A 12,763-nucleotide genomic window follows, 5' to 3' on the forward strand; every position below is an offset into this window, starting at 1 on the left:
GAGATAAATTCATGGTTCATTAATATGAGATGATTTATGTTAATATTATACCCAGTAAGAATAATCTCGTTATAACTGCTAGAACTAGAACTCCATTCTCCCCCAGAAATAGGCCATTCTTTCTCGCTAAAGCCCGTTTTCTTTTGTGACTTGGATCCAACGGAATAAAATGCAGGTACCAGATCCGAAGGACAGTCCGCGAAATATGCACAACATGTTACGGGAGATTCATGAATATCCATGGGATACGGATTCTCGAAACAAGGGAATCCAGGAGTTAACAAATCTATCACAACCAGATCATTTTGTAGTAGAACAACAACAGCGTAAGGATCTTGAAAATCTGAAAAATAAATAATGATTTTAATAACATACATATATATATATATATATATATATATATATATATATATATATATATATATATAAAGTGATTACATTTCCATCGCTATCATATCATTATAATTATTATCCAATGAAAAATAACACGTTAATTATACATTGACATTTATCAAAAAATCACTTATATTATAGTCAACAGTATAATTTAGTTGTCACGAAAACAATATTTTATTCAAGAATTTTATTAAAAATGTTATACTGTACCACTAGCCCATGGACTATCACACAGCGTTACAAAGTCTATAACATTATGTTCCATTTCAAGCACCGTAGTAGTTTTTCCATTTTGTATCACTGTAATGCTAGGTGTTCTTCCAGTGGTATCGTATGCTAATCCACCAGAAAATATGATATACGTATCCCTAATAAAAAAAAATCACGTTTTTATTTTATTTGAAAAATTAACAGATAGTTACACTTAATAAAGAGCTATTCTGTAATCGTTAAACAAGTGATGTATGATTTTGTTTACCCTGATCTCGATAATTTCCACTCTACTTTTTGAATGGGTTTGCAAAGTTCAGGTTCTCCGTCTTTAGTAGCTTTTGCTATAAAAGGGATATATTATCGACATAAAATTTTTCTAGATTATGTAATCGAACACAGATAACGGAATTGTATACCATCGATTAAGTCTCACCGTGTGGGTATGTAACATTCGCCGGCTTTAATTGCCGAACAGTCCAAGTCGAGAGTGAACCATCCGTGTGACTGCACATAAACTGTTTACCTTCATGGTGCCATGTTATCGATTTTAATGGATCGTCTGTTTGACACCTATAGTCAGCATTTTTGGTTTTTAAGTCCCACAGAACAATTTGCCCTGTCGTATATCCTATAAGCATCTGAAAATAAACCAACCGCATGTATATAAAGTGCACGTAAAGTAATTATAAAACATGTTTCCTTGAAACAAGAGAAACGTGGATTTATATGCATATATAAGGATGATAAAATATATTCTTTTACGAAATATCTCGATTCTGTTATCACGACAATGCACTTAACATATACATATACAAATAGTACCAAGTATAAAAAATGTAGTGGACAAATTTCTACAAAATTTGTGCAAAGGGCACATGTAAAACTCAGAGATATGATGATTGCGCATGATATCGATCGTTGAAGAAGAATGAGGTGGAAGATTTTTGTAATCAAAGAGAACAAAGTCACTTGTAGAAAAAGATTGTGCTATTGACATACATATTACGCGATCGGGGCAAAATTTATTTCGAAAATATAAAATATCACAATTTAATTATGCAATTTACTTGAGTGCATAAAATATGTAATGTACTTTTGTAAATTTATTTTATTAAGAAAACGCAGTTTTTTATTTCATATTCTTCTATAATATTTTATTTAGTGTAATCACAGTGTTTAAAGATAATGTTTTCAAAACGATGCTTTGCAGTTACACATTAAAGACAATTAAATAAATAATATTGATAAATATTGATTGAAATAAAAAATTCATATATATATATATATATATATATATATATATAATGCATTCTTTATAATCCTTTATATTAAATTAAAAAACAAATAACATTTTTGGTATAAAGTTATATATGTTTATCGTAACCGAAAAAAACGTAATATTTATACACGATAATTATATAATATCAAGTTTACAACATCAACATCAAAGACACAGAGAAGTTGCAAACGCACCTCAAGCACTCAAACACTCATCACACACTCGTAACTTCACAATTAGTAGGTAAGTAGAAGATAAAGTTGCATAATGTGTATCTTATAAGAGAAACTTTGTTTTCAACAATGAACTCATACAAAAGGTGTAAAAAGATGAGTGATCATGATCGCGATATGATTTTTATCGACTTATAAAGTCGATTTAAATTTATTTTTTAATAGTATCGACGATGATTGTGTTTTGGAGTACTAAAAAATCTCTTCCTTTGAATAAAATAGGCGTTTCTTATTCGTTTTTTGTACACAACAGTGATAGCATGCACGCATGCATACATACAACATGCAAGCACACACTTGCACTTATTTCCTTGGATTACGGATAATCCAAGTTTGTGTAAGGAATATTGAATAAACGCCAATTCTTTTCCCGCGTAATTGTTTTCTCCTTTATGCGCCACGATAAAATTGATTAATGTCAATCATGAAATTATGATAAGGATGGAATAATAATGCAAAAAAAACGTACTCAAAAACGCGCGTACCTTGCTCAAATCTAAAGGATTATCACTCAAGTGTACTACAGCACCAGGATGGGTCTTTCTAGATCTGAAAAATATATATATGTATATACACACATGAAAATCATTAGATTGTGTTATTGTGAAACGTATATATGAAACACTTGCAAGCTTTAAACATTAGGTTTCATTACAGTTTTAGCTCATGATTGTACTTTTAGCTTAGATATTACGCTATTTTTTTTTTTTTTTTTTAAATGTGCCGATGATGTCTTTATATGTATATAAAAAATTGGACACTATATAATATTTTTACCAAACATGGTAAGAGAAAATTATAGTTAATTAATAGAAAGAATAAATAATAAAGCATTCTCCTAAATAATTATAATTGATTAACGGTTCCATTGTGTTATTAATGTCGATAAATCAAGAATAGAAATATTAAGCTTTATCGGTAGTGATAAATTTTTGGAAAGTCAGAGGAAGGGAGGATACGCTTATATAAATTATTTTAAGTGTCTCGCTATTGGGAATTACTTGTGACTAATTATTCATTAATCTAAAATCTAAAGTAACAGCACGTTTTTGTAATCTTATAGAATACTCTTGGAACGACGGTATTTATTTATTAATTTAATTAAATATTCTGTGGCGAGCCCTCCTATAAAAAAAGAAATTTATATTTATATAAATAAATCAGTATTCTTTATACTGTCAAACAATTGTTAATTGTGTCAATTTCCGCGACTTATATAATTTAACTAATAATTTTTAATTTTTCGTTAAAATATCAAGTCCCAATGGTGGTACACTTATAATGAGCACCCCTATATTATCACTGCCACATTCACATCTATGTGTCTACAGTCAGGCACAATAAAGAACTACATGTCTTTAATGCGTCAGTTCCTTTTAGTGTTAAAAAACATAGTATAGTTTTTGTCGGAGATAAACTCCACACGAATTATCCGTCCATCAAAATTTAGTTAATTCATACATTCACACATTTAGGACACAATCTTGAGCAACACATTCGTTACAGGAATTAGTGGAAACGGGATTTGAAAATATTACTCTTTTCACTCATCTTTTTTTGAAAAACATTTTTAAGAAATATTCTCTCGCGGAAAGATATAAAGAAATATAAATCTGTTACGTAAACTTGTTGTGTAAATAGATTACATAGCGGATGTATGCTTCTCATTTTCGATTTGAAATATTCTCTAAGTCTCCGTAATCCGTATCCATTGTTAATATGTAATAAGTTTATTGGAATTGAATTTAAGAAGGTATATTTTTTCACATCGAATAATCCGACAGTAGATAAAAAATTACAGTAGTTTATTGTAGAATATTTCAAACAGAGAGAAATATGTGCGCGCATACTCCGATATATTCTCTAATAGAAAATCAAGTGCCAATAGCTTTTATTATTTCAAAATAAATTTTTTATCGTACGTTGCTGTTTCTCTTGCAGCGTGTCTTTCGTTGTTTATGCTCGTTCTGGTTTGAAGAAAAATTGCATTAACACAATACCTAATCACAACCAAGTGCTAAAAAAAAAGTAGAACAAATTTACATCATATTCAACATCATTTCACTCCCTATTTAATAGAAGTCTTCTCGCTGAAATCAATTATGTTGTAAGTGGCAGTTAATTTTCAAATACTTACCTTAAAGCAATAACAATTTTAAACGTGTTTATATGTGCGTAATTAGAATTTATAAAGATCGGCATGTATTGTGTTTTACACGCATTCATGGACAGATTGCGTTTATACAAATATATCGACACGCGCTGCTACTCTCTTTACTTCTTAGTTGCTCAAATATGTGTGGTGTTTAGCAAACAATTTATGTACTTACACTTCAATAGCCTTGTTCCAGTTAATTACATATCCGGATAGAACGAACGTTTCAATGTGCAATATGTGAATATTTCCTCGTTCCGTCCCGATATACAACCATTTACTTTGAAGCGGTAGATGAATGCAAGTGATTCTGTTAAAAACGAATTAACACTCGTTATCCAGAAGTTCAAATGCTCGTAAAATCTCTCGATTATTTTACATTCTACTCTAAAAGATATTATTATCATGCGTGATTAAAGACTTCGTATTTATGTAATATTTAATGTATTATAAATCGTGAAATTCTCTAATGGCGAGAGAAAATTCAAAGCGAAAAATGTCCCTCGTGTTAAGAACTGACCTGTCTCTTTGAAACTTGAGACTTTGCACCACTTGCGGTATCTTCTGACGGAAGTTCCATAAATGCACGGTGTCGTCCGCCGTAGCGGACACTAATGCCCCTTCGTTGATCAAGAACTGTAATTGTACTACAGCCGCACCTCCCTCATGCTTAACGTGTGCATCTACACCTGGTCTACCCAAACTGTTTTCATAGCATCAAATTATAATTCAGGAAAAAATACAAATCTCTGTGTGTATCGATTGCAAACTTTACCTGGCCAATTATAAAATATATCTTTAATAAATTATAATTTACACAATTACAATTCGTATAAATTTATAATAAAAAAATTCTCTATATTTAAATCATATAAGTTTATTTAAAAAAAAAAAAAAAAGAAACCGCATGTGAAATGTATTATAAAAATCGCATAAAGGTTGCACAAAATATTATTAGAAAATTCTTGCCGATTCATTAATTCTTCCGCGTCCAAACTCTTTTAAACGCAAAACGTAAAAATTTCATCTAAAATTGACAGTGCGGTTAAAATTTTTCCGTTTATAGTTTATCGCGGTAGTTAGTATGCCCATCGAACTGTGATGAGCATCTATTATATCTTCACTTTGGCCATGATAGATCAATGAAGTCACTGACGTGTAAAAACACACGGTCGAAGAGCCACGAACCGACAGGACCGTGTAATTAAACCGCTAAAATTGTACAAACCCATTGACTTCCGAAATTTTGTAAGGTGATGTAAAAACGTTAACGAATATAGTTATGCTTTTTATTTCCGCGAATGTAAAATTTTCAGCGTCACATCATTATCTTGTGATATTCACTTTGAGAACAGAATTGCGTGGCACAGTGAATACATTTATAGCAAAAAACGATCGAGAGAAAACTCCACAATTATATTCGATGCAATGTAATATATAAAAAGAAAGCAAAAAAACAAAAAAGGAAAATTGAATTACGTTGGATACAATACTAATGGATTTATCCATTATGTTGCGTCTTTTTAATTGCGCCTTGCATTTCTCTTCTTTCAAAGAGTTTAATTACGGGATACCACCCGTATTAACGATAACGTCAAAGGATACATTCTGAGGGATCCTGATTTAGTGCCAATAGCTAGGAGCCTTTGAACTGGGTCGAATGCCAATGCTGTCGGCTGATGCGGGAAGCCGTGTCTGAATGTCTGTAACATAAAAGGCGTCCGTTTCATGCCATCTTTCCCGCTTTAGTCGCCTGGAAGACTATTCATCCCCGCAAGGGGTTGCGGAAATATATCAAGAGGAAAGGGGGGGGGGGGTATTGTTTCACGGGCTCCTATTGTGTGTCTCGTGGACAACCTGGCTACTGCTAATTTTATACCTTTGTTATCCTGATACATAAATGTTACTGTATTGTCTATATATTGCAAGTATTTAAAGCCAGCTTCATCGGGCATTATCCTGACTTTCAATAAAAAGTCTATCGTCATTAGGGAGGCTTGATATCGATTGATGTGCGGAAATGAGTATATACTCTTTTTTTTTTTTTTTTTTTTTTTTTTCTCTCCTCTCCAAAGAAATTTCTCTCTTATTTCAAGAGAAATAAAGTATCTTTTACTTTATGGACATAAAACTTATATCTCGCGTAAAGTAACGCGACATACGACGCTACGCGCTATATGCCGATATATAGGATATCGAGGCTTATACGCCTTCTCTTCGCGCAGGAAACTTATCTTAAAACTTCGCTTCGCTTTACCGTGCAAAGCGGAGGATGAGGTAATCTTATGAAATGGAAGATGCGGCACTTTGCCGCGAGCTTTTCGCAAACTTGCTCTCGCGTTGATCCACCGCAATATATCAGCACCGTTCTTAAAGTCAAAGCGTATACTCGCCTGAAATACTCGGCTGAAATAAAAAAACCAAAAAAAGGATTTAAAGACTTATCGCGTTCGGGATCGACACTCTCGTAAACGCGAGTTGGGAAACTTGGTGCAAGGCTAACCGCGAGCGCGGCCGACCGCCGATTGAAGAGGAGGATAACAACATATAGGACGACGGATATATGTCTCGGGATCGATTTTGGTGCAACGGGACTCCGCCGCTGCTTTTCGCTATTGGTGAAAACTGCCCTCGTTCCATTTCACCGGCCGCCGACAAAATAGGTTGAAATACGGCGAAAGTTACGAGCGTCCAGCAGCAACTTACCTTACTCCGTTTCACGATTTCGCAAGTCTCCAGAGACTCTCCCACGCGCAATTTCCTTCTGGGCCAGTTTGCCAGACCACTGACAGATTCAGTGTCAATATTGTTTTAGCCGAGAAATTACGTCGGAATAAAGAGATTACGCAAGACTTAGAAATCAGTATCGAATTGAAAATAATCGCGACAAAGAAAACTTGAAACTTTATTTAATTATATGCATACGCGCGATATATCTCGTTCAACACATCTACTTTAAATTTGATAACAGTTACTTTTTTTTACACATTTCAAATATTTTATCGATTCATTGTACAAATGAACTTAGGTGAAAAATTACATCAATTAGGATTGGATCGCTTATATTTTCTGCGAATTAGAGCTAGAATTTGTCGGCAAGCTGTCGCGTGCGCGAAAAAAAGTACTATTGCATGAGGAAGCAAAGCGAAACTATCGACTTGTAATTCTAAAAAGATACGTTATATTTTAAAAAAATTATCGGCGTTTAACCTTTTTTCTTTTTTTTTTTTTTTGCTTGAAAATCCACGCGCTTTTACAAAGAAATAGATTGAGCGCCGAGTATGTAAAAAAGAAAAAAAAAAAAAAAACAAAGAAAGAGTCTTTCCATTTTGAACAAATTTTTTGCGGCTATAGCAATTAATCCGCTTACAGAGCGGGTTCAGATTATTATCGGGTAGAAAGCGTTTCACTCGATCGTGTTATGGCGTGATGATTGCATTGTAATTTGTGACGGCCGGACGCCCAGCGCCTGCAGGTGCGGCAATCCGATCGACACATATGCGCTGCAGGGCAATCTACTCTGCGGCGCACAAGAACGTTGCAGAGAGGTTTATTAACTTTATAAAATAAACCTTATAAAATAAAAGGAAGATAAATCAAATAGACGGAACAACTCTTCTATTATTTGTAAAATTTTCGGAACCTTTAAGACTCTGCGAATGAAACAATAGGATTTAGTAATGGCGAAGTCATTTTTATACAAATTATAGCAAAAAACGTAATCGTTTTGTCAAAATCTCGATTTTATATAAATCAATAATATGGAATTAAATAAAAGCGACATTTATTTTATTATTAAATTTTAATATATCTAAGAAATTAATTCTGAGAAATCTTAAGAAATTAATATATTCTTTATATTCTATATGAGTGTAATTAAGTGTATATTAATTTATCTTTCCTCTTTCTTAATTCATAATATTATGTTAAAAGAAGATAACTTTATTCAATATAATATTTAACTGTAAAAAGTCAGTCAAAATCGATCCGACGTGTTAATTATATAACAAGAGCGCAATAGATCAATAAATCTTATATAGATTTTATAGATTTTTTTATACAGGTTTTCTCTCTGAAATATTCTTTTATCACATCACATAAGTGTGTTGACACACATTAATAAAATTTTCTTTAAATTGTCACTATTGTTTCGTAAATATCATATAATTAGAGCCTTATTTATTCGATTGAAAATATCTTGATTGCTTACGTTGTCTTTGAAACGCAATTAAGAGTGCAATGGGACGAGGACAAAATTGATGTTCGGTCTAGTCCAAGAATTACGACAATGCGCATATAGGCGATATAGCGAAATGATAGATACGGCGAAATGTACACGCGTAGCCCACAGCATCAGCTCAATATCAAGGTTGCTATCAATTTTCCGCTAGTGAAAACTTTGGCGCGCGTGCGTCAGCTTTCACATTCTGCTTTTTCTATACCGCTCTTTTTTTCTATAACATATACTAACTAATACAAAATAAAAGAACGCGTTAGTCTGTTGTAAGCTGCAGCGATATTCTGAAAGTAAACCGTTTTTCTAGTAGAAAATCGGATAGAGCAGATAATTACTAATTAACTTATGTAATTTAATTTAATTTATATAAATTTGTCTATTCTAAAACGATAGAGTAATACAAAATATGTGAATAAATAAATATTCAGAAAATTGTACATAATTTTGCTTTCCAGTCTTTCTCGAGTTTAATTTTAATCGTACCGATAAATTCTTGCAAATACAACAATAAAAAGAAACTATCGGTTAGATGGAAATGGATATTCTGAAAAATTCTATACATGTATAATATGCATAATTTGAAAACCGCAGTTCGAGGGAAAAATTAAAAAATATTGCAGGTAAGCCCTGGTATTGCATTTGCATCACGGGCAAGCTTAAATTTATTCATTTTTGCATTCTATTATACGAGTGCTAGCGCAGCTGCAACGCCAGGGGTCATTATTTCTGCCTTGCTGACAGATTCAGATACGCGCGTGCTCAAATGAATGTGTATGTCGCGACGTAATTTCTAATTTCTCGTAAGGTTCTCGCACCTTTCAGTACCATAATTCGTTTTTACGCCCCTGTCACAGCCGTGCGTGTACGGCATAATTTGTTGTTTTCTATGTACGGCATGTCCGCTTTACGGGAAAAGATTACGGTAAAAAACTACGTGTATGATAAGCGGTTAAAAAAAAGTTATCTCTTAAAATAGGTAGAAAAATGCGCGTTTTTCATAAATTTATACGCTTCATTTATTTTACTTTTATTAGAGTTTCAATGTAAAAGTTTACTGCAAAAGAATTTTAGGACAATCAAATCGTTATTGTCATAAAAGAGCCTTGTACAGTTAAAGCCGAAGCGAGTTACGAGGTCGCTGTTTATCTATGCGTTCGATCATTGGCAGATAGTTTTGGATACATCACACAATGCACAATTTCTTGGCAATATTACCTATAGCTACAAATTCACAAGGGCGGGTCATCATAACTTCCAGTGTATTGACAGATCTGTCACATGCCTCTTCCATAAATTGCCTTTATTGGAAATATAACTGGTACTTCTCGATATTTTATTGCTGGTGTGAAATTTATTTATAAAAAAAAACCGATGATAAATTTTAATTATCGTAAATTTATACGTATTCATTCATACATATACCAATTTCATGTTCTTGCAATTTGTTGAAAATGTGTATGCAATATAATAAAAAATGTTGAACAATGAAATAAAACAAATATTCGTAAAAATGTATAAAAAACTTTCAAAGTTTTATTTACTTTTTTATATCATTTTCTCTGATACTTTAAAGATATAATTAACGATACTTTATAGATATAACTGTAAAAAAAAAAAACATAATCTTTAATCAAATATATTCACGTTTAATCCTCTGTATGTGAACTTTCTCTGTAGAATATTTTCTGCAACGCTAAAGCTAAACTTCTAAACACCTGCAATCAATATTCATTAGGATGCTTTTGAATATATTAGAGCAACTCTGAAATGTTTGCTAGTGTACTGGACACCGTATATAAATGCCACACGTTGAACGATAGGCCGCGATACGTGGAACAAATCGTCAGCAATTATACAGTGCATATATCAACATTTTTCTGCAAAAGAGAATTCTCTCTCCATTTTTTTATCATATTATAATACATGTTATTTTTAATACAAATGCTATCCTTTTTTATAAATATCAATAAGAAAGTATAAGATGGAACACTGATTTATCTTTTTTTTTATTCCCCGACAAAACTAAATTATCTAATAATTATTTAACACTAAGAAAATTCGCGAGTTGTTAATTATATTTTATATATAAAAATGTTGACGAGAGAAATATATATATATATGTCGAGTACGCGAAATTATAAAAATCGGTATATGGATTCGAATATCGTTCTTGTGAAAGAAAGAGAGAGAGAGAGAGAGAGAGAGAGAGAGAGAGAGAGAGAGAGAGAGAGAAAATAAAAATAATAACCTTTATGTGATTATGTTCACTTAACGCATCGAGCGATGATTTCAGCAGAGACAAATGCAATATAACAAGCAGTGTATGTATCATATCACATATGATATAATGTGTATATATATAAGTTCGTGACTCGTTATGGAAATTATAATATCGTGATATTTACTGTAACTCTAAATATTTAACGAATCGATTCTTAAGAATGCAATTATCTCGGATAAAAGAGCAATGTCTAAAAAAACCCAGCGTATTAATTAATTATTTGAAAAGAAATTGTTGGAACGCAACGAAGATCTTAGGAAAAATATTCCGTAAATAATTTGCGAAAATATCGCTAAAATATTGGCTAGTTTATTTAAATTTGATATTCGGAGAAAAGTCGTAAGAGAAAATAGGGAAAGGTCGAGAAAATGAATTGCCATCGATCGCGTGAGACGTATAATCAAATACGTAGCGTACAACGTATAAAACGCCTGTAATCGGCATTGCCGTATCCGTATTCTCTCGTGCGCTCCTTGAAATATCTACATATCGTTATCTGTTCCTCTCTCGAGACCTAACGGATATTCGCACGAACGTGTTACCAAAGTGCGATAGTACTCGATATCAACTTCACAGTTACGAACAACTCGTTCGAGTAAATAGACAAGGCAGTTTTGGCGCACGAACTTGACGAGCTAGATAGGGCGATATCTTGTGTGCAACGTATAGCGAGTATCGACAACTACCGAGATGTTTACGTTCTTCCTGGGGCTTATGTACTCGGAAGTAGACAACTTGAGTTTTTTTGAGAGTTTACGAGCTGTCTTGTTTAGGGACTTGTCTTTCGTATTTGTGTATTTCGTAAACGAATCAATCACAGGACGATTTTAGAAATATTTAACATTGTGATAAATAACAAATATACACACATATATATATGTATATATATATATATATATATATATATATATGTATAAAATTTATTTATGTATTATTTATATTTATGTATATTTATCTAAAATTATTTCAACATATTTAATGCGAAATGAATTTTTAAAGAGTTACAATAGCTCTCGATGATGTTCAATTAATCGTTTAAAAAGACAATTCAAGGAACAAAAAATTCCAATTAAAACGGAACATTCTAAAAAGTTTTTATTTCATCTTTTTTTTTTTAGATATCACATAAAATATCGATTAAAACATAAGTAATTGAATTTTTCTAATTGTAAGCATAAGATAAATTGAGAGATTCAAATTTTATCTAATTGTATTATTCTTTTTTTCTTGATCGCGTTATATAATAGATGCACGATAAATTTTATACACGTTTAAGTCTGATTAAACCTATTATTATCTACTCATTAGCGACATGCTTTTTTTATAGTTGACCCCATAAAATTTTTAGTTGTACGACTTGTATCGTTTAATTGTTAAGCATCACGAAAGAGAATTGTGGAAAACAGAGATTTTATTTCTCGTGATATATTCGAAACTGACATATATATATATATATATATATATATATATATATATATATATATATATATATTGCACGTTATTAGATTTTTCAAAAGATTTCTTGTTCGACGTGTAAAAGTTTGTGAAAAATGCTAAACAGCAGATTATCGACAGGTCCACTTTACATAATTAGGGCAAACGGGGAATACTATGAATGCTAGGAGGCACTTGCCGTATCGGTACTGACCTTCTTAACTTGAAAGTGCTCCGGCCTCAAGTTCTCGACGATCTCTTGGTCGGTTTTGACGGGTTGCGGGACCGACGACCGGAACCCATCGAGTACACCCTTGATCGTGAACTTCTTCATCGCGTCTGCCAAATAGGGTCGACCACTCGGGGGGGATCACATGTGCAATCGCGCCGTTCGTCCCTCCGACAGTTCGTCCGTCCGTCCGTCCGTCCGTTTTACGTTCTCTACGAAATCACGGCCGGGATTTTAAGATTTAGGCTCCTCGTCTTCTCGGCTCTTCAAAACGAGCTCAAGCTCGTTCACGGAAATCCAGTGACA

General features: G+C 32.6%; 1 protein-coding gene across 8 annotated transcripts in view; it reads right to left on the reverse strand.

Moving 5' to 3' along the window:
- The window catches only part of Tomosyn (syntaxin-binding protein tomosyn), a 35,978-nt gene extending 23,400 nt beyond the window's left edge, over positions 1-12,578 (reverse strand). For 7 of the 8 annotated variants that reach the window (XM_072899055.1, XM_072899054.1, XM_072899058.1 and 4 more), the window contains exons 1-9: positions 12,443-12,578; positions 5,882-5,979; positions 4,797-4,979; positions 4,452-4,586; positions 2,607-2,670; positions 1,043-1,247; positions 875-950; positions 607-764; positions 52-343 (exon numbers count right to left, since the gene is read on the reverse strand). In XM_072899055.1, the coding sequence (XP_072755156.1) occupies positions 52-343; positions 607-764; positions 875-950; positions 1,043-1,247; positions 2,607-2,670; positions 4,452-4,586; positions 4,797-4,979; positions 5,882-5,979; positions 12,443-12,562 (1,331 nt within the window). In that variant the 5' untranslated portion in view covers positions 12,563-12,578. Of the gene's footprint in view, positions 1-51; positions 344-606; positions 765-874; positions 951-1,042; positions 1,248-2,606; positions 2,671-4,451; positions 4,591-4,796; positions 4,980-5,881; positions 5,980-12,442 lie in introns of those variants that run through there. The other variant, XM_072899056.1, reaches the window with a different exon arrangement.
- Between the last annotated feature and the right edge of the window lie 185 nt (positions 12,579-12,763).

This window comes from Anoplolepis gracilipes, chromosome 9 (genome assembly GCF_047496725.1).
Source record: "Anoplolepis gracilipes chromosome 9, ASM4749672v1, whole genome shotgun sequence".
Taxonomy (NCBI): Eukaryota; Metazoa; Arthropoda; class Insecta; order Hymenoptera; family Formicidae; genus Anoplolepis; species Anoplolepis gracilipes.